Raw genomic sequence first — 23,784 nt, forward strand, 5'->3', positions numbered from 1 at the left:
AGTCATCGCAAATTAAATAACTAAAAATGTTGACCTTTTCTATTTTTCTATTATTTATCACAATTTTTTTTCCATAAAGGATGTTTTCATTTAAAAACCACTGATGCTGTCTCCTTTTCTGAAATTGTCAAATCTTGCTCTTCATAAATCTTACATAATAAGTGGGTTCCCCTTTGTAAGTCATTTCATTCTCCTCCAGCAATGTGACATTGTCTGCAGATGAAAGCCCATTCCCGCCGGAATTTCTTTTAATCTTAGGCCTAATTGACCAGTTGAAAGTCTCCTCCCGTCTACAGGGTGGTTATAGTAAAAATGTCGCTACTTGAGTCAGTGTAGATGCAAAAGTATTAATCGTATCGGTACCCGTTAGTGTCATGACTTGCCGTTAGGCACCTGTAGTGGTGCTGCGACGTTAGAGCCTATACACAGTGAAAAGTATTTAAGTCGACAAACTCTGGGAGGTTGTAGGGGACATCAAAACAAATATTTTTCCCTAAAGTCAATTTTTTCTATGAGGAGTATTTAAACAGGTAGAGGAAGTTTTCTCTGGCGGCAAATTAATTAAACCAACAAACACATTTCCATTTTTTTATGACCAAGAGACAACACATTAACACAACCCAATTTCAATTACAGCAGATTTTCAAAAATGCCTCCATTGACACGTAAACAAAGGTTACACCGTCGGATCATGTTCTGTCTAACACGGGCAAAAACCCCGGGAGTATCCTGAATTGTTCCTGCTGCTGCTAATATCCGGGCAGCCAGATCCTCTTCTGATGCAACAGGAGTTGCGTAAACAAGGTTGCGCATCTCTCCGCACACAAAAACGTCCAGAGGGGACATATCTGGGGATAGAGCAGGCCACGGTACAGGACCACCTCTGCCAATCCACGTTTCTGGGAACCGTGGGTCCAGGAATCGATGCATACAACGACTGAAATGTGCCGACGCCCCGTTATGTTGGAGCCACATGCGTTGTTTTGTAGGGAGCGAGACGTCTTCCAGCAATTCTGGCAATGCTCTGGCGAGAAAATTGTGATAGTGCCTGCCATTTAATGGCCTAGGTAGCAGATGCGGCCCAATTAAACAGTCCACAACAACACTGACCCACACATTAACGAAGAACCGCACTTGATGAGCCCTAGTAACTGTGGCATGTGGGTTGTCCTCACTCCAAACATGCGAATTGTGCATGTTGAAGACTCCATCACGCCCGAACGTTGCTTTATCGGTAAACAACATAGAGGATGGAAATGTAGGATGAATTTCACACTGTTCCAGGTACCACTGCGAAAACTGTGCTCTGGATGGATAATCAACTGGTTTCAGCCGGCCGAAGTGGCCGTGCGGTTAAAGGCGCTGCAGTCTAGAACCGCAAGACCGCTACGGTCGCAGGTTCGAATCCTGCCTCGGGCATGGATGTTTGTGATGTCCTTAGGTTAGTTAGGTTTAACTAGTTCTAAGTTCTAGGGGACTAATGACCTCAGCAGTTGAGTCCCATAGTGCTCAGAGCCATTTTGAACTGGTTTCAGGTTGTGGACACGCTGTAAGTGAAATGGACGTAACAATTGCTCTCGAAGGACTGTTCTTTCGTCCCCATGTTACGTGCAATTGCACGAGTGATGATAGAATGATCCCGCTCCACATGCTGCAAGACAGCTTCCTCAAATTGCAGCGTTCTTACCGTGCAAAGGCGTCCCTGTACAGGTAATCTGCTAAATGACCCCGTCTCACGCAGACGTTGGTACACAGCCGCAAAGGTCGTATGATGCGGGATACGGCGGTTAGGATATTGTTGTCGATAAACCCGCTGTGCAGCTCGTCCGTTGTGGTGCGCTACGTAGTACGCACCAACCATATCAGTGTACTCACTCCAGATGTATCGCTCCATTAATAAACAGAAACAATGCACTAATACACTGGTGGACAGCAGTTGCCTACAACTGAAGAGCGTAATACGGCCTGCACCGGATTAAATAATCCTCATAGGAAAAAATGACATCAGGGAAAAATATTTGTTTTGATGTCCCCTGCAACCTCCCAGAGTTTGTCGGTTTAAATACCTTTCACCCTGTATACAGGGAGAGTGTGGGAGCCGCTGCGACGCCATATTTTTTCGACAGGGCCCTCTCGATTAGTATGTTCGAAGTGTTTTTCGAAGTTACATTACTGTTTTGAAGACTTTTGGAAACAATCAGAAGGTAACTGAGTTATTTACATATTTGTTATGGACTCTGTATGGCCGGCCGCGGTGGTCTAGCGGTTCTGGCGCTGCAGTCCGGAACCGCGGGACTGCTACGGTCGCAGGTTCGAATCCTGCCTCGGGCATGGGTGTGTGTGATGTCCTTGGGTTAGTTAGGTTTAAGTAGTTCTAAGTTCTAGGGGACTTATGACCTAAGATGTTGAGTCCCATAGTGCTCAGAGCCATTTGAACCATTTTTTTTTTTTGACTCTGTATGTGTTTTCACTTTACTTGGACAGCTTTTTGGGAGCTTAGGTAAGACTGCAAATGAGAGAGTATTTTGTGAAGAAATCAGTTTGGTTTGGAAGTAAGCATAATAGTGGAAGGAGCTCACTGGCCCTCTGCGCCGAGGTTATCAGCGAGCGTGATAGAGGTTCTACATACATACATTCATGTATGTGTATTTGACCACTGTTGTTATTTCCTGACTTTTGACGCGGATAATTGTTAGCGCATGCTTTTCGCATTTGCAGTTGGGTGATTCTGCACTATTCACAGTAAATAAGTGTCCACTTGAAGATTTTTTGCTGAACAAATCGTTTTCGCAAACTGTTTCAGTCTGAGGCGTACCAAGTCTGCAGAGTTATTGTCTTAATTGAGACAGTAACATTTGTTGTGGGTAGAGGTAGGTTTCTTGTTATATTTATTCGTTACTGCAATACATTTAACATTTCCTGATCTCGGTAATGTTGCTTATTGGTGAAGTTACCCATGAGAAGCATTTAGTCTGTAAGAACGTCTTACGAAACCTTTTTGTCACGTCTTCGAACATTTTTGCGCGTCACAAACGAACGACTGCTTATGATCGGATGTAATGTGCGTTTCATTTCAAACTTTTTGTACTTGAGATGGAAAACAAATGCTACAGCGCCTATTTGCTGTTTATGCTTTTGTTAGGGCGTTTATTTTTCGCCAAAACGAGCTTCAAAGCATAAATATGTAGGTGCCGAATAATTTTTACATTTACTATATGAAACTGTGCTGTAATTGAACTACTAGGTGTGCGTATTGTTGATTCAGTAAGCATCCATTCGTTCGAAAAACGTTTACTAGGAGTTTTTCGCAATTTCATCTTCTGTTTTTTGTCTTAGTGACAGATGTATTTCTACGGACTTAGAATTCCACAGTTTCCAGTTCGAGCGTTCCACCCGAAGTTCATTAGAAATATGGCCGCCGTAAGGGCTTTGCAGACTCCCTACCTATAGGATCTTAAGTCGACGTAGGCTTGAAACACAAGCACCAATGTGCATTACAGTAGCAGACAGTCAACAGGCTCTGGAAAAGGTGAACGCAGCTTCGCTCGTAAACCTGATTTATCAAAACAACAGCAACAGTGCTGCTGCTCTTCGACGCATTAAATGGATAGGGTGAGGTCGTCTTTCCGCTCCGGGATTGAAGAACATGATGCGGGAGTTCGAAATAACTGGCGATTTGGCAGCTGCTCCTGGGAAGAGTAGATGACCAATTGCGTGACAAAATGCTGAAGAAGTTACTGATGCCATGGGTGAGAATGCTGGACGCAATGTGCGATCTTCGAGTAGTGCATTGTTGTGTCACGACAGCTGTACATTCCATGGTCCACCGTTCGAAAAGTGGTGCGAACAATTGTGAAATGGTATCTCTGCTGCGGTTCCAGATCGCCGTGGACAAGGTGGTCGTCAACTGAGCATCGTTTGTAACCTGGAACGTAAACACGGTACGCAATTAACTAATATTACGCTCTCTTGTGGAAATTAAAATGTGTTTCTTTCGATGGGTTATTCGTTACTTCTCTCCCACATGTCCTTGAAAATGTTTTCACATAGTTTCATTTCCTACGCTCACTCGTTTTTTATGGGGGCCCACTCAAGCAGCGAAAATTTAGTTATAATCACCTTGTACATTACTAAACGCCGGTCAATCGATCCTCAATGTTTTCGATCTTCCTGCAGTAAAACTTTAGAATCAGGCAAGTCGTTTTAATTGTATACTTCTTTGCTACTAACTCTGTTCGCAACACATTTTGCAGCTAATTTCCACACATACCACCGAATGTACCTGCAAAATTATATCATTGGTTCAAATGGCTCTGAGCACTATGGGACTCAACTTCTAAGGTCATCAGTCCCCTAGAACTTAGAACTACTTAAACCTAACTAACCTAAGGACAGTCACACATCCATGTCCGAGGCAGGATTAGAACCTGCGACCGTAGCGGTCACGCGGTTCCAGACTGTAGCGGCTAGAACCGCTCGGCCACCCCGGCTGGCAATTATATCATTGCATGACACATAATTCAGGAGGTATGACGTCATAAGCAGTGAAACGCGTGGAAAATTAGGTTTTGCTTGGAACGGAGAGCAAATTACCCAGACTCTACTCATCCAGTGTTCGATAATGAGGGCACTTAACAACTTCCAACAAACTTTAAACATAATTTCAAACCTTTTCTAAAGTTCTGTTTGTCCATCTTTGCAAGAGATGGTCCGGAATCTCGGCTGTTCAGTGCAGAGTGTCAAATCAAACACCTTTCAGCCGTCTAATTTCCAAATTGTTATTTTATTGGACTGCCAGTTTCGGTGATCTTCAGGCTCATTGGTCGACGTGTAGCAAGATTTCAACTTCGGTTCCGGTCAAGATAGGAGCCAGAATTCAAAGGCTACTATCTGTAGATTTTTGATACAGCGATAACTTCAAACATCACCAGCTGACTGTTAGACAAACAAATTTGAAGTAATTGCTGTCTCACAAATCTTTTCTGTGATGTTTGAAATGATCCCTGCTCAAAAATCCACAGATACCAGTCTTTGAGTGCTGGCGCGTATTTTGACCGGAACTGAGGTTGGAATCTTCCTATACAATAACAATTTGGAAGTTTAGACGGCTGGAAGGTGTTTGATTTAATATTCTTTTTTAAACTTCTTATCGCTTACATGCTGAATGTCAATTACGAAACACATCCACTCATTTACGAAGTAATGAGAAGTTTAATGCTATATCATACAGGGTGGTTATAATTTAACTTTCGCTGCTTGGACTAGTATAGACGGAAAACTATTTAGGTAAGGATACACAACATTATAGGGATGATGTTCAGACTGTGCGCTGCAGGATTTGTGTTATTATTAGCGTTCGTGTCATAAGAGTTCGGTATGGTACGGCGCCATAGGGTTGAAGCAAAAGCGTTACAGTTGCAGACAGTCAACATGGGTCGAGGACAAGGTGAGCAGAGCTTCACGCGTGAAGCTGTTTTGCGAAAAAAATGGCAACAGTGCTGTCTTGATGCACGGTGGCGATCCACCTGGTACTGCTCGTGAGGTCACTCTGTTACTCCGAAACACATTTGTAGAAAACCGAATCACTGGCCGATCATTCCAAGCTGCGTGATCACTAGATGACCAGACTTGAACCCTTGTGATTTCTGGCTGTGGGGTTACCTGAAGACAGGGTTTATCAACAGGACACTGACACACGTTGGAGGTTGAAGATGAGCATAGCGAGGGAAACGGACAACATCCCACCAGAGATGTTTCGAGCAGCAGCAGCAGAGCAATCTCTAGCGCGGTTCCTGGCTGCCGTGGATGCAGACGGTCGTCACAGTGAGAAACGTTTGTAACCTGGAACGTAAACATGGAACGAAGTTAACGAATGTTACCCTCTCAGGCGGAAATTTAAATGTGTTTCTGTCAACTGTTTATTCGTTATTTCTCTTCCGCGAATCCTTACAAGTGCTTCCCCAAAGTTTCATTGTCCTACAATTACAAATTTTTCGTTGCGGCCCTCTGAAGTAGCAAAAGTTTAATTATAACCACCCTGTTCACGTGGATCTTTAGCTGCTTGCCGTATCATTTAGTTCGACGAAGTGATGCACCGGATACCTGTTATGTAGCTACACATTCATTTGTTTCACGTCACACTGCTCTTAAGGACGTTAAGATTATATTTTTACACACAAGGAATACTTTAATAGAAATTACAATCTTTGTGGGCGGCTTCAGGTGTGACTTCTTCAGAGGACATGTAATAACACGACGACTAAACGTAGATTTTTTTTTTAACAAAAATGTAATTGCAAGAAGAAATGCTTCCCATGAACGAATCTGTAATAGGAGAATACCCACAACTCTAAAATTAGCAGTCTTGCTTGGGGTGGTAGTTTCGGAAGCACTGTTGTAGACATAACGCCATCTTATACTGCGTGCATTCCTACGTCGTTTCTCTTCGTGCTTCGTGTTTCATGCACACTTCTTTTTATATGTTTTGGGAAATGGGCCCAATATAGCGCATGGAGTCGGAGCGGTGTTTCATATAGTGATGGTTTTCCACGCTTTTCGTAGTCCAGCAATCGTACGTTTTTAAATTTTACCTCTGCTATATTTATTCGGTAATCAACATATTGCACCCCAGCAAGAAAAGTGACACATAAAAAAAACGGCAGTTTTTTGTATTTGGGACCGAAAAATACGTGTGAAGTACTGCAACGTGCACGAAAAAATTTGTTCACCTCAGGGCAAATATGTCAGTTCTGTTATGGGCTAATTCACGATTCGCCACAACGAGAACAGTGTTGCTCAGCGTAGCTACGGGCGCCTATGCATGGGGCATTTGCGAAGAGCGGCACATTCTAGGTTGTGGACCTTTTCATGTGTACATTGTAATTGTTAATATCATTGATTATTAGAATGTACGTGTTTACGTAGTGTCTGTATCTTACATTACTATGTATTTCACACATGCATGAATGCCTAAGGCAACAAACACTGTTTTGACGATTACAGCTGGTGTAAATATTACGAAATATCACGCGTTGCAGCGTACAAGAAAAAGATGGACATTTCTGCAGTAAAGAAAGTTCGTACTGAATCCCTTTTCTCGGCGAAAAGTATTCCTACATTGTATAAGCCCATTTACGATACTATGTTTTCGAAAATAGTGAGGACCCGCCAGGGTAGCCGAGCGCGCTAACGCGCTGCTTCCTGGACTCGGGTTGGCGCGCCGGTCCCGGATTGAATCCGCCCGGCGGATTAACGACGAGGGCCGGTGTGCCGGACAGCCTGGATGTGGTTTTTAGGCGGTTTTCCACATCCCGCTAAATGAATACCAAGCTGGTCCCCACGTTCCGCCTCAGTTACATGACTCGCAGACATCTGAACACATTAGCACTAATCCATGAATTACGCTAGTCGCGGACAGCAGGGGTACACTAATTCCGTCCTGGGGGGTACGGGGTGGCCGGCAGGAAGGGCATCCAGCCACCCCTTTCCACTAACCTTGCCAAATCCGTTCCTAACAATACCGACCCTGCGCCAGCGCAGGACATGGCACCAGTGAAAGAAAGTTTTCGAAAATAGTGGGCTTAGGTTGTACCTAATTGATGTTTCTTATTAAGTTGTAATAGTTTTCATAAACTACAGTTTTGCATTTTGTATTTTTGTATTGCAAGAATTTCAACTTTTTTTGAGTTAAGTACTAATTGTTCCTAATGGAGGTTCGAATGACGTATATGGGGTATACAGACTGTTTCAGAAATGATGGTCGATAATTCACACATGGAAAATACAGGCCTAAAGTAGCTAAAAAGCTCCAATAAACGAGGGTGCGCGAATGAATCGTTGCCAAGGTATCGCATTAATACGTGTTGGGAACCAACTCTAAACACTCGTGGATACCGCCGTATTTACGTTGGTTCAAATGGCTCTGAGCACTATGGGGCTTAACTGCTGAGGTAATCAGTCCCCTAGACTTAGAACTACTTAAACCTAACTAACCTAAGGACATCACACACATCCATGCCCGAGGCAGGATTCGAACCTGCGACCGCAGCGTATTTACGTTGGTATCTCACGGTTTGAGATCGACTGTTTGTTAGGCATGCGCAACTACTGACCTTTACCCCTCCGTGCACTCTGCCGCACCGGTCTCACAATCAGTTACGAACGTGAGGGCACCATGGACAGAGGTTACACCAATGAAGAGGACGCTGACATGCACTTCATGTATGGCAAAGCGAATGGCAGTGCCCTTGAGGCTGCACGACTGTATGAAGAAGCATACATATAGCTGGTTATATCAGTGCCTTAGAGAAACCGGGAGTTTCGCACACCATGTACGAGAAGGTCGACCCAGATCTCTAATACCTGATATTGAGGAAATGGTGTTACGCATTGTACACGAACGTCCGAGTACTTCAACAAAGAGGATTGCCACTCAAGATCGTGTCCTGAGTCATAGCAGTGTGTGGCGGATTTTAAATCGGCAAGTACTCTATTCACATTATCATCAGCGAGCGCAAGCCCTCCTAGAGAGAGGTCGACCCAGATCTCTAATACCTGATGTTGAGGAAATGGTGTTACGCATTGTACACGAACGTCCGAGTACTTCAACAAAGAGGATTGCCACTCAAGATCGTGTCCTGAGTCATAGCAGTGTGTGGCGGATTTTAAATCGGCAAGTACTCTATTCACATTATCATCAGCGAGCGCAAGCCCTCCTAGAGAGAGGTCGACCCAGATCTCTAATACCTGATGTTGAGGAAATGGTGTTACGCATTGTACACGAACGTCCGAGTACTTCAACAAAGAGGATTGCCACTCAAGATCGTGTCCTGAGTCATAGCAGTGTGTGGCGGATTTTAAATCGGCAAGTACTCTATTCACATTATCATCAGCGAGCGCAAGCCCTCCTAGAGAGAATTTCTGCCAACGGGTGCAACAACAGTGTACAAGTTTGTAAACAGAATTCTGATGACGAATGAGGCTGGATTTATCGTAGACGGTATTTTTAACTGTCATAACTGTCACATTTGGGCCGTCGTCAGTCCTAATGCAACACACGCATCACGACATCAGCAGCTTTATTCGTTGAACGTCTGGGCAGGACTGCTCGAAAACAGCATAATTGGACCACACTTCCTCCCACAGAGATTGATAGTACAGCAGCACATGCGGTTTCTGCGGACTGTATTTCTAGATGTACATGATGATGTCCCACTGAACCAATGCCTGAACACGTGGTTCATGCATGACGGTGCTCTAGCACATTTTCACTGTCGAGTGCGCCGACTTCTAACTCGAACCTGTAGTTAACATTGGGTAGGTAGAGGAGGGCATGTGCGATGGCCTCCAACGTCTGCGGATTTGCATCGCATGGGCTTCTGTGTGTAGGGTCATCTCAGAATCCTGGTCTCCACTACCAAGGTCAACTATGTTGAGGAATTACTCTTGCGGATTGAAGCAGCCTTCCAGCATTTACAGAATTTCCCAGGACCGCCTGAGAGGATCCGCAATTCATTTCAGGGACGAGTTCAATGTTGGATTTAGACGCATGGGCGACACTTCGAACATCTACTTTAACGTTTAGAGATGTCATATATCTGAAGAGTCATAACGAAAACAAAATACTTTCTAGAAAATTAAGAAGATTGACTCAGCTCTAATAGTTAATGGATAATTCCTTGATAAAACCTCACATTCGATGAGAACAGAACTACATTTCCATGTTACTGTTATAGAGACAGTAATCGAAAACCCGCCAGGCTGTGACTAAGCAACGTCTCCGCAATATCCTTTCGTCAAGGAGTGCTAGTCTTGCAAGTTTCACAGGAGAGATAGTAGGAGCCGAGGTAGTGGCAAAAGTAAAGCTGTGAAGAGGTGTCGTGATTCATGCGCGGGTAGCTCAATCCGTAGAGCATTTGCCGCGAGAGGCAAACGTCCCGAATTCGAGTCTGTCTAGCACACATTTTTAATCTGCCAGGAAGTTTTGTAATGGGATTTACTGGCAAAATTACTTACTTGAAATTTAAAGGACGCTTATAATATTTCAGTATAAATGCTCTATAATTGTTTAAGTCGATTTAAATCAAGCAGCGCATTTTTGAGTTTGTCACTTTTCTTCCCGGGGTGCGACGTGTTTCCTTTCTCCTACCGTGTATTGTTTTTTTTGGATACTGTACTTAGTGAATAGAGCCTATATAAAACTTTGGCCCGACTTTCATTCTCAGAAGTGTGACTCGTGATGTTTACATTCGCTCCCACATTTCCTGCCACGAGTCGGGACTCATCAAAGTACGGCAGGGGGTTAAAAAATTGGGAGTTGCCAAGCCCGCCCAGAATGACGCTGCGACGCGGCAGATTGCCGAGCGAGGGGGCCCGGGTTCGATTCCCGGGCGGGTCAGAGATTTTCTCCGCTCAGGACTGGGTCTTGTGTTGTCCTTACATCTACATCTACATGGATACTCTGCAAATCACATTTAAGTGCCTGGCAGAGGGTTCATCGAACAGCCATCACAATTCTTTATTATTCCAATCTCGTATAGCGCGCGGAAAGAATGGACACCTATATGTTTCTGTATGAGCTCTGATTTCCCTTATTTTATCGTGGTGATTGTTCCGCCCTATGTAGGTCGGTGTCAACAAAATGTTTTCGCATTCGGGGGAGAAAGTTGGTGATTGGAATTTCGTGAGAAGATTCCGTCGCAACGAAAAACGCCTTTCTTTTAATGATTTCCAGCCCAAATCCTGTATCATTTCTGTGGCACTCTCACCCATATTTCGCGATAATACAAAACGTGCTGCCTTTCTTTGAACTTTTTCGATGTACTCCGTCAGTCCTACCTGGTAAGGGTCCCACACTGCGCAGCAGTAATTCTAAAAGAGGACGGACAAGCGTAGTGTAGGCAGTCTTCTTAGTAGGTCTGTTACATTTTCTAAGTGTCCTGCCAACACTTTCTATATGTTCTTACCAATTTAAATTGTTCGTAATTTGTATCATCATAATTGACATTACTATTGAGATGGCTGAATGGTCTCGGCCCGAAAGCCAATACATTGAGGGGGGGGGGGGAAATGACACTGCGGACTCGCGATAGTAAGTCACTCGTGTGCATGGGGCCTAAGGCCGGTGTTACACTATCAAATTTCTTTGTCAAATACCTTTGTCCAATATCTTTGTCAAAGATATTTGATGGTGTAATAGGGAACTTTGTCAAATGTCGTCCAATATTTGATCAAATCTAGGGCCTCGCTGTAGATTTGATCAAAGAAGTCGCTTGTCTTCTGTTCACTGCAATGTGACATGTTACCATATGGAGCGCTAGCATCGCTGTATTCTGTCGTCTGTAGTGTTTTTATAAACATTGCGGGTAAATACAATTGGTGTGTGCAGACAACTACAAAATTAATAGATATGTATGAAGCTGATGAGGCACTTTACAATGTGAGGCACGCTGAATACAAAAATAGATTACGAAGATTGGAGACCTGACCTAATCTAACCTAACCCTGTCCTGTAGCAAGGAATCGGATTGTTACAGTGAGCCAGTCTTCTGCAGATGTAGCAGTTCTTAAGTGAATATTGTGCTTTGTGATATGAGTATACACTTCATTGAGCACATACAGAAATGTATGCTCATCCATTCTTAAGTAATTGATGTACGACTTGACGTCTTCCACTGTAAGCTCACGTAACAAGTTTTGTTGAATGCTTTTATCGTGTCGTCGTAAAACCCACGGCTTCACACAGGCATGTTTCCTTTTTTTCCCCCGCTTCTTTTTCGCACGTGCACACAGTGCAATTGTGGTACATGCAACTGCTGCGGTTAATAAGAAGTTGTTGTTGTCAGCCATCTTGAACTTTGACGAAAAATATGATGACAGTGTAATACCCCTTCTAGCGCTACGTCAAAGATCTTTGTCAAATATATTTGACGGAATATTTGATCACATCTTTGATCAAATCTTTGACAAAGAAATTTGATAGTGTAATACCGGCCTAAGTGTGTGCGTTGTGCCTTTTCATGTTTTTTTTTATTTTTTTTTTTATTTTTTTTTTAAGAAGCTGCAAATGACTCTGTGTATGTTGCAGGTAGCTGAAACTGACGTGTTCACGGGGGTCGCGTCCTGACGGGATTGATGGTGGCCCTTTTTACTACGGCACATCCGGGCATCCTCCTTCAGTACATTTGTCTCGCTTATATCGATACTGCGTTTGTCGAGTGGAATTAGGGCTTACTGTAATCACTTTATATGTTGAAGTTAAGTATGTCCTTTTGCAGGGCGCGAACCTTTGTGGATATAGTCGCATTCTCATCTTTAAAGATTGACAGTGGTATTCATTTGTTCTCGTCATATGTATGATTATTTATTTTGTTATATTTGATGTCAGTAAAATGTGTTAGCGAGGTCCGAATTAGGACGTTGTACTCTCCTCTTGAGGAAACAAATTTAAGTGATTTCATTCCTGTTTTTAAGTAGCCTTTAAGATGCGTACATTTTACTTCCACGTTTGGCGTTTTTATGGCTTCCACGTTAATTAAAATTACTATAAAGGTAAATTTGGCAACGAAGGGTTTCGTGTATTTATTAGTTGCTAAGTCGATCCTAAGTTAAGTGCTGGAACCCTACCACTGACGAATATTTTTTTTGTTTTTTGTTTTTTTTTGTTGTTTTTTTGATTCTGTACGTAGTGAATAGAGCGTATATAAAACTTTGGTTCGGCTTTCATTCTCAGGAGTGTGACTCGTGATGTTTACATTTGCTCCCACATTTTCGGAAGGAGTCGGGACTCATTAAAGTACGGCAGGAGGTTAAAAAATTGGGAGTTGGCAAGCACGCCCAGAACGATGCTGTGACGCGGCAGATTGCCTAGCAAGGGGCCCGGGTTAGATTCCCGATCGCGTCGGAGATTATTTCCCCTCAGGGACTGGGTCTTGTGTTGTCCTTGCATTCGTATCATGGTAATTGCCATTGCTATCGAGGTGGCTGAATGGTCTCGGCCCGAAAGCCAATAAATTGAGGGAAAAAAATGACACTGCGGACTCGCGATAGTAAATCACTCGTGTGCATGGGGCCTAAGGGTGCGGTAGAGTGTGGGCTGTGCCTACTCACTCGTCCTCCCAGGGACAGACGTCGTTGCCCTTGCGGGAGGCGGCGCCGGCGGCCGGTTCCCATGCGCAGGAGGCCACGTCGAGGCTGCCGTCCTTGCGCACGGCGGGCCGCGATGCTCCGGAGTCCGCAGCAGCCGCCGCCGCCACGGAGCGCTTCCTCTGCGGCTGCCTGCGCGCGCCGCCGTCCTCGCCTCCCGCCCCAGCCATCGCCGCCGCCCCCGCATCCTCCGGTGACACGACGACCGAGGGCCGGCGTGCGTCCGCCGCCGAGTACTTGCGCACCGTCTGTATGCGCGCCACCACGCGCTCCTCCGACGTGGCGCGCGTCGCCTTCTCGGGTGGCGGCTGCGTCGGTGGCGGCCCCACGCCCACGCGGTGCAGGCTCAGCTCTGAAGAGGAGCTGGCGGACGAGTCGCGGCGCCGGTGCTGCAGCGGCAGCGGCGCCGGCGCCGCCTCCTCCCACCTGCGACGCGAGCACGAAGGGCCGGGGGCGGCGGAAGCGGCGGGCGGCGAGGCTGGCGGCGGTGCGGGGGCGGGCGCGGCCTCTGCCGGCTGCTGCTCGCCGGGCCCCGGCAGCGCCTCCACCTCCTCCTCCTCCACCGACGCCGCCGCCACCGCCACGAGCGGCACAACTGCTGCCTCTGCCCCCTCAGATGTAACTGCGGGTGACAAGGGGCTCGACTCGACAACCGCCCCAGGAGAGACTTCCACCGCCTCCGTCACCGCCTCCGCCACCGCCGCCGCCACCACCTCCTCCTGGCCACCCGCGATGCTGCTGTCTTCTTCTTCCTCTCCTCCGCCCCCGCTGACCCCCGCTTCCTCGCCATCAGGTTTGCCACTGCTCGTTGGAGCAGGGTCCCTGTAATACAGGTTGCGTCGTTATAGCTTCGGTTCCCAGTAGTACTACAGAAAAAAGCAGATTTCGTACCAAATTTGTTAAGGCTTTCGTGGCCACTTGTTGACAAATTGCCTATTGGCTTCTGTCTCGGGTTCTTCGGCCGACGTTCATTTAATGATTTTACTGAGGCTGGCATTGTCAAAGCTTCACCCTCCATTGGCGGTGGTGAACTGGAGCCGAGCTCGCGGCCGCAGGCTATATGTACCTTGCGCGCCAACGTCCGAGGGCTTCTCCGAGGTCATTTCCGGTGCGGTTCTCCTCTTGCTACCTGCGATCGTCGTTCGCCGCAGTACGGGAAGCCAGGATCCGTTTACCTTAAGGCTTTCCTCTTTCTTGTTGAAACTGTTCGCATCTTTTTGTATTTCCACAGCTTCTCTGAACAAGTGCGTCTGATAGTGCTTCTCTACAGCCAGAACAGCCAGAACGTAATAAAATTCGCCGACACGGAATTTCTGGCTGTAGAGAAGCACTATCACACGCGCTTGTTCAGAGAAGCTGTCTAAATACAAAAACACGGGAGCAATTTCAACAAGAAAGAGGAAAGCCTTAAGGTAAACGGATCATGGCTTCCCGTACTGCGGCGAACGACCGTCGCAGGTAGCAAGAGGAGAACCGAAGCCCTCGGACGTTGGCGGGCCAGGTACATATAGTCTACGGCCGCGAGCTCGGCTCCAGTTCACCACCGGCAATGGAGGGTGAAGCTTTGACAATGCCAGCCACTCGTGCTGGCGAAACGTCAGTAAAATCATTAGATGAACGTCGGCCGAAGAACCCGAGACAAAAGCCAATAGGCAGTTTGTCAGGTTTCATACCCTTGTACATATCTTTAGAAACTCATTGCTATACGGGGTCTCCCATTTACACTGACCACCCAAAATAACCTTTTGTCCAGAAGCAAAATAAAAAAAAGTCAAGCAAATATTGTTTATCGAATGAAACAACGAGTTTACTGTTGTAAAATATTATATACGAGGGACGTTGAATAAGCAAACCTACACGTTTTTGTTTCTGAAAGTAGGTTGAATTTATTCAGAATTCCTGCTCACCACATCATTCCCCATTCTTTTGGCTACAAAACCCTATTTTTCAATATAATCTCCGTTCAATGTGGCCGCCTTACACCACCTTAGTGGGTAACACTCTACTGTCCGACGTCGGAGCCAGCGTCTTGCTACATCCAGTAACCTCCCGCGTCATCCAGCAGAGACGTTCAATTGAGCAACGAGGAGTTCGGTGGTCATCCGTCGATTACCTCAAGGGAGAATGTCCGCAAATTCGAACACTGCACGAGTCAGCTGTGTGCGGCCGGCCGGCACGCGGAAGAGCGGACAGGTTTGCGCGACCTTGTTTCATTGTCAGGTCGACGTAAACAGTCTGCAAGTGCCTACGGATAGCTGAAATGCTCTGGCTTCTCGCCCAAAGAAACTCAATGACAACTCGTCGCTTGGAGTGCAACTCCGTTAGAGACGCCATTTTGAAGGGTACGTATCGCAACTTCATGAAACTACAGGGGCTGAAGCAGGAGTATTCCACGATGTCCCACAACAAATTCCGCATTTTTACAATTGAAACTGGCTGAGAGAAAAAAAAATGTTGCGTTAATATACTACTGAACGCCTCTCGTAGTCAGGGCAAAGGCAGCTGCGATTCTGCATCTTCGAAAATAGAAAACCGCCTCAGCTGTATCAAAAATCATTTTTATTGGACTCACGACATGTTCCGTGGCATTAGATCTCTTGTGGATTGGCAAGACAGCCAACCCACTATGAGAGGAAGCCGAAAGGCACGCGTTTCAGATCACGCCGGCTGGCGTGAGGTCTGGAACATGTCAAGGAAATGAGGCTAACAAAAAAGGACGTAACTATGGAATAATTAACTTTAATCCATAATTGGTGAACATCGCTCTTGACGGTACATGTTTTACAGCATCAATAGTAACTGGTAATGGCGCCTTGCTAGGTCGTAGCAAATGACGTAGGTGAAGGCTATGCTAACTATCGTCTCGGCAAATGAGAGCGTAATTTGTCAGTGAACCATCGCTAGCAAAGTCGGCTGTACAACTGGGGCGAGTGCTAGGAAATCTCTCTCTAGACCTGCCGTGTGGCGGCGCTCGGTCTGCGATCACTGATAGTGGCGACACGCGGGTCCGACGTATACTAACGGACCGCGGCCGATTTAAAGGCTACCACCTAGCAAGTGTGGTGTCTGGCGGTGACACCACAACATCCACATATTAAAGTGATCATACCAGTATTGGAACGTGTAAGATGGTTTCCGCTGCCCATTGTGGGATCGGGTGCTTGAATAACAATACTGGTTTTTCTTCAGTGAAAAGTCATCATTGAACTTATCACCTGTTTCCGTTATTTATCTCTCGAATTGGTTGGCAGTTATACCATGAGATTTTAACTTTCGGTCTTACTAGTTACTACGGGATCCGATCGCTACGAGCAGCTTTTATTTTTGACGTTCACCTCTTTGGTGGTGTACTTCTTACCCTAAAGTGAGGGGACTGATGACCTCAGATGTTAAGTCCCATAGTGCTCAGAGCCATTTGAACCATTTTGAGCCATAAAGTGATGACGAATGTTGGGTCTTCCATATCACCCCCGTGTTGTTCATCTTCTGACTTGGTATATACGTTCAACCTGCAGATGTGGTTGTAGCTCCACGTCACCGGTTGTCAGTCCAGTATAGAAGGATTTCCGCAGAGCTGAAACTGTTCACTATTTTCCAAGATGAAGTATACCGTTACCAGTCACATTTGAATTTATTTCCAGAATACGTTTCAGATGTTTAAACCCCGTCATCAAGAGAATTTGTTTGTATTAATATGACGTGTGTGTTTTGTTACGACTTTGGGGTAGCTTGTGGGAGTGTCTAGTAGAGAAACAAAACACTTTTTCAAAATGCGGCTTTATGCAGGTGTTTTACAAAAACTGAACGATAATACAAAATGAAAAATAAAACAACTAAAACAAAATACCCCCAGTGGTCACAGGCTCCTTTCTCTGTCGTGATACATCACATATAACTGTCACACTTGGTAAAAAAAAAGGTGGTGTCTAGAAACTGATAGGTGCAAAGAACATATTGCAAAAACAGAAATACTATTTCAAAATACAAAGACATATAGCAAACAAAACCATTATTTCGGAGTAAGTCTTAAAGTATAGAGTAGATCTTTGGGTGGGTAAGGGAATACATGTGTTACATATTTCGAGTGGTATACAAATCATTTTCTCTTAAGCTTATATAGGTTAAACTTTATACTGTTTTATGTAATCAGGTGACAATGCAAGGTGGCAACCGGTGTGACCCCTCCACAATGAGTGCAAGACCCACTTCACTCGCCCACCTAAAATTTTTAATACAAAACTAAGCAATTTGCATATGGTTTTGTGGAATCTTTCAGAATATTTCTGTATCCTCACACGGGAGTAACCAAGTGGGGCCAGAGGTGACTGAATGTCGCATTTCACACAAATAATCAATTTGGTAGCAGATGAAAATAATTCAGATAGCTTCGCTTTCTGTAAGCGAGCCACAACGCACCCTGCGAGCTGAAACGAGGGAACCGCCTAGTCGGGGCGGTTTATAGCGGCCTCCAAGGGCGGCTAGAGAGAAAGCCAGCGGACACGCCGCCCCCAGCGGGCGGCAGCCTTTGTACAGGACGGGCTCGGGGTAGCACCATCGTCCCGCACTGCAAAACTCAGAGCTGCGATTTCTCCACTACGTGGAAAGCTGGCCCAGACTCAGTTTTTTGCGACCAAGGCGCCGATTAGCACAAAATACAGTCTGGCGCCGCTACGGGCCGTGTTGGCGAGGTGCGCTCCTTGTAAGCCCCTCACACCACTGCTCTGGGCGTGGAACTCTGTAGAAAGTTTCCGATGGTTCCGTTAGCGACGCAGAAGCCTCGAGAATGTTTCAACTTAATACGCCTCCCAGAAGCCACCCACTGGCTGAAATTGTGTGACATGGACGATGATTCCCGTGCACACAATGTTTGGAGGGAAGACAGGGCTTAGCGGAAATTTTGTTCAAAGAAGATGATTGGGCAGCCGCTGGTGCAGAGCAGGAGACACTGAGGCTACGCTCGATCTGAGAAAATCAGATTCGTGTTATGACTGCTTTAGCGAGTAGTAGTACTCCGTGTATTATCCTCTACGGAGTACGGAAGCAGTAGATTTACCTAGGAACACGTTGTTTACCGCGATCACTCATTTCCGTCGCAGTTGCAGCTCCGTGGGTCGTCTACATAGCGACCCATCGAGCAATGCACACAGTCGACGTCAGCACCGGGTACGGATGCAGTTATTACTGGTAAATATACGCGACACCGGCGTACTTTGATCAACCTTGCTCCGTCTTGCTAGAGCGATAAAACTCGTGACATTTGCGTACCAGTTCGCACCATTCGTGATTGCCACTCTACGTTTTTTTTTTTTTTTTTTTTTTTTTTTTTTTTATAGGCTTCTGACAGGATACACAAAGAATTTTGTACAGTACATCTTGATAGGGAGACTGCCAGTTCTCACAGAAGCTATTTCAAAGTTCACAGTGTAGATTTTAATCGTTCTCTTCTTACCATTTTGGGGAAACTTTTAACAAGAATCTGATTGTTTTGTCTCTGCTGAACTGTGTAGATTCAGTAATTGTTCTGGTACTCACAGCACTTATCTGTTCAGAATATCCGTTCCTTGGCTCCAACTAATCTTTAATTTTGGAGGGTTATAAAAAAAAGTTAAAGATATGCATAACCTCATACGAGGAAATTGGACACAGTCAAGTTAGTTGCATAGCAGGGTGAACATAACACTGTCACATGCTACTGTAACTTTCTTGTGACGACTCGGTGGCCAGTTCCCAACATGTTGAAAACGTTAAGTGGAATAATGATGTTTCCAACAGGGGCAAAATTATACATAAATAAGAATTTAGGTTGGGGTTCAGAGACAGAGGAGCACAAACATGACAGACAAGTATTCGGGTACCATTCGAAATATTTGATGTAACACACCTATTCATGTACTAAGCCAAAAATCTGCACAATGCTTTTAAGACTTAAGCCGAAATGTTTTGCAATATATTCTTTGCATTTTGAAATAGTATTTCTGTTTTTGCTATAGGTTCTTTGCACCTATCAGTTTCCAGACACCATCTTTGTTTACAAAATGTGACACTTGATATGTGACCACTGGAGGTTTTCTGTGTTAGTTATTTTATTTGCACATTTACATTTACGTCCAGTTTTTGTCAAACACACCTACAGAAACGTGTTCTAAAATAGCCACAGGCTACCTCAAAGTCGTAACAGGACAAACACATGTCATATTAATACACTCAAATCCACCTGTTGATGAAGTTTAAGCTTTTGCAACCCGCTGTGGAAATAATTTATAGCAGTGACTGATAACGGTAAATTTGTTTTTCTTTCGATGTCAATAACAGTCACGGTAAAGTATAAGCCAAAATGTTCACATTTAAATGCTGTTTAACTACCACCGGGACATTAAGTACACAACAGCCCTTTTGTAACTTCGTTAGTTACTAAGATATGAACAGCAGTACGTCATTTTTAAGTAGGATCCTATATTTTTATTGAAACATCTACTTCCTATCCTGAATACCAGTCCAAAAACATATCACATTATAATATTCAGGATAACTGACGTTACTAAAAACGTAACACAAAATTGACTTTAACTCTTACGTACTAGCATACGCTGCAGGTACTCCGGATAGCGTAATTCGTCCAATTGCTAGAATTTACAGTAAACGAATGGAAACAGAGGGAAAATGCACACTGGTCATATAGTCAACCGCCTTCAGCTCAGGTTTTCTGGGAGTACACTGACTTGGTAAATGTCATGGCACAGGCGCCTAATATCGCATGATTCCTCCTCTGGCTCTGCGGAATCTACTGAGACGCTGTGGAAGTGAGTCTATAAGTCCCTGGTACTCCTGTGGAAGCAGCTAACACCAAATCGTTTTCAGAGCGTCAGCCAATTCTGGTCTGTTCGTGGGTGCAGGATCCATGGCACAATGCCTGCGTTCCATGATAATCCCACATATGCTCGATGGTGTTCGAATCTGGGCTCCAGAGTGACCATTTCAGTCTTTGGACCTCCCCTGCATATTCCAGGAACCATCTCCGGGTGACGTGGGAGCGATGTGGCGGCACGTTATAATACTGAAACACCGCAAAACCGTCACAGTGTTGGAACGCCAAAAACGGGAGGAGATGGCCTCCGAGCAGCTCGTCATACAGCTGACCATTCAAAGTCCCTCCAAAAACAACTAGGGGGCCCATTTCATAACAGGAAAATACACCCCAAACCATAACGGAGACACCGCGGCCTTGGACCTCACCTTGGCAGGCGGAATCCAGCGAGACATGTAGTGTGCGCCACACACGGTGCATCCCATCGGGATGGTACAGTTGAAATCGTGCTTCGTCCGACCGTATCACGTTACGCCATTGTTCCTGTGTCCATCCCTGGTGATTGTCGACAAATAAAAGCCATTCTGCCGCATGTCGTTGGGTTAACAGTGGCACCCGTATGCGGCGCCGGCTTCCAAAGCATGTGGAAACCCTGTTCCTACGGTTTGTCAACTGGGAGACGTGTCTAGCACGTCCTGTGTAAAACTGAGTCGTGATTTGTTGCACTGTTATCCTTGTGTCATTATTGACGATCCGGCTCAGATGTCATCGAGGGTGGGTGGACACCCGGCAGTTCGTCTGTTGTGGACTGTGACACCCTCACTCAACCATTCACGATACGTCCTGGATACGGTTGAGCGTGTCAAGCCGAATTCCTGCACCTCTGCCGAAATTTCCACCCGTCTGGCAACGATCACCATACCCAGTTCGAACGGAGGCAGCTCATGACGAAGTCGCTTGTTACAGAAATCGCTTGCACAGCCATTTCTCAGTAGTTCTCCTATACAGCTGCAGCTGGCACATGGGGAGGGTGGTGGGCACACAACACACCTCTGCCATCTGTGCCCCACTATCCCATGACATTTGTTAAGTCAATGTACAAAATACACTAACGAAGAGAAGCTACAACTGCAAATCATCTGTAAAGAACTACAGTACTATATTACATATCGTAAATAAGAAAGCCTTATTGAAGTTATGGTTCTATTGAGCAGAAATTCTACCTTTTCTTCATTGATGCTCACTATACTCACGCAAACCTTCAGACTGAAGGCGGCTGACTGTATGAAAGGTGTCATTTTGGATGTGTTACGTTACGCTGTTTACCTGAACTGTGTGTTAGCACAGGAGAATCAAATTTTTAATGCATGGTGATACATTTTTGAATAGGTCTTGACCAGAGAAAGTGAATTACGTAATAAGAAGTACATGCTAATGTTAAAATGTACTGTTGCTCATAGTTTCGTAATGAACAAAGTTGCAAGAAATGGAGTAACGCTGTTTAATGTCACTCTTGGAATTAATCAACATTTGCATGAGCAACCGACAATATGTGACTGTGGATCCGCCATGATGTAAAACACTTTTGCTTTATTCATATTTTTTCTTTAACTGTTTTAACACTTTTGTTTTATTCACGTTCTTTCCCTTAGCTTCAGCGACGATATCGCCATCATCAGCGTGTCTTTCTTTATTTTAAGACATGCAAAATTAGCATCATTCTAAAGACTACAAAACTTTATTAAACGTGTACTGTTTGTTTCCAAATGTTGTATCCTGTGAATTTTTTCATAGTACATTATTTACGTTAAGTCACAGCATTGTTTCTACGTTTGTTGTCGCTATTTCCGCCATGTTATCCGTGTTTTGTTGCCTTTTTTTCGGCGTGCAGCATGACATCTGAAACAGTATGAGCAGCTGTTATTAACAAATATAAAGAAGTGAACTTATTTGCATGGTAAGTTTTTCTCTGTACTTATGGACAAAAAGATATTTGTGGTGGTTGAGATAAATGCTACTCCCCATAGATAGATGTTGAATACTTCGTGCACTGATGAGGTAACCAATCAGGAGGTTTCCTTTAGAATCGCTGAAGAGAGGAACAGATGGAAAATACTGACAGTAAGAAGGTACAGAATGATACGAGACGTGTTAAGACATCAGGAAGTAACTTCCATTGTAGTGGGGTGGGGGGGGGGGAGGGGGGGGAGTAGGGTGGCTGTTGGGGAAGACGGACATTTGAATATATCTAACAAATAATCGAGGATGTAGGATGCAAGTGTTACTCCGGTATGAAGAAGAGTAGAGTAATTCGTGGCGAACCGTATTAAAAAAATTCTAGGATTTCGTAAAATCCAGAAAAAATCAATATCATACCAAAGTCAGCGTAAAAGCCGCCGTGCAAGCCAAAGATTTAATTTTATCTGTTCTTACTGGTCCAGACGCAGTGTTATATGGGTTATTCTGAACCGTAAGGTCAGTCTGCGGGGGATGATGGATGAAATGCTAATGAACAAGTAAAGACAGGTACGATATTAGGGTTTAAAGTCCTGTCTATGACGAGGTCATTGGAGCCCGAGCTCAAGTGCAGACTTAAGAAGAAGGGGAGAGGAATTTGGGCATCCATTAACAAAAGAACCATTAGTATGGCCTTCACCTCAGGTGATTTAGAGAAATAACGGTACAGATAAATCTGGACGGCTGGAGAGGAATTTGAAGCGTCGTCCTCCAGAATGCGAGCCCTATGTCTCAACCACAACGCCAACGCGTTCGATAAAATGAACGAATAATGTTCATACACAGACATCAGTGCTTGGCTTGAGAGGTGTTAACGGAAAAGAGCGTAAAACTAAAACTGGAAAGAGAGTAGGATGAAGTTGCTCATACCACTACTTTTGCTTAACCTTTTCATTCAAAAGGCTATGAAGATTTTCAAAGGAAAATCATCTGTAAGGAACGGAATTCTCTTTCAATGCAAAAGAATTGCGGGTGATTTAAGTCTTATATCTGATAATGAAAAACATTATACATAATATATTTTCTAAATTTTGAACAGCTCTGAAAAAGTTTGAGTTTATAATTAATACACAAAAAAACAACGTTACTAAAGAAAGCACATCGTGGCGAACCGTATTAAGCCCGTCAGAGGACTGAAAAAATTCTAGGATTTCGTAAAATCCAGAAAAAATCAATATCATACCAAAGTCAGCGTAAAAGCCGCCGTGCAAGCCAAAGATTTAATTTTATCTGTTCTTACTGGTCCAAAATCAAGCAGGAAGATACAATATAGAAAGAGTTTTAAATGTAGTTATTTAGGCATTTTAAATGCGGAATAAAACAGATGTTGTAAGGAAATCAGAAAAATATTACAGTATCAAGACGTGCTTTCAATAAAAAAAGCCAACTGTCAGTGAACGATTAATTTAGTATAGAAAACAAGAAAAAAACTTGAGATTACGAATAAATCAAGCAGGAAGATACAATATAGAAAGAGTTTTACATATAGTTATTTAGGCATTTTAAATGCGGAATAAAACAGATGTTGTAAGGAAATCAGAAAAATATTACAGTATCAAGACGTGCTTTCAATAAAAAAAAGCCAACTGTCAGTGAACGATTCATTTAGTATAGAAAACAAGGTAAAAACTTGAGATTACGAATAAATTGGCCTCTGACGGCAAAAATGAACATTTATTGTGTCATGATCGATTTTGGAACTATCGTCAGATGCACCTGGTATACACTGAGGCGACAAAAGTTATGGGATACTCCTCATATCGTGTCGGACCTTCTTTTGCCCTGTGTAGTGCAGCAACTTGACTCGACATGGACTCCTC

General features: G+C 44.5%; 1 protein-coding gene across 1 annotated transcript in view; it reads right to left on the minus strand.

Moving 5' to 3' along the window:
- The window catches only part of LOC126221264 (regulator of G-protein signaling 11), a 289,957-nt gene that overhangs the window by 46,291 nt on the left and 219,882 nt on the right, over window positions 1-23,784 (minus strand). The window contains exon 13 of the mRNA XM_049942176.1: window positions 13,108-13,965. Coding sequence (XP_049798133.1) covers window positions 13,108-13,965 — 858 coding nt within the window. The remainder of the gene's footprint in view (window positions 1-13,107; window positions 13,966-23,784) is intronic.

This window comes from Schistocerca nitens, chromosome 1 (assembly GCF_023898315.1).
Source record: "Schistocerca nitens isolate TAMUIC-IGC-003100 chromosome 1, iqSchNite1.1, whole genome shotgun sequence".
Taxonomy (NCBI): Eukaryota; Metazoa; Arthropoda; class Insecta; order Orthoptera; family Acrididae; genus Schistocerca; species Schistocerca nitens.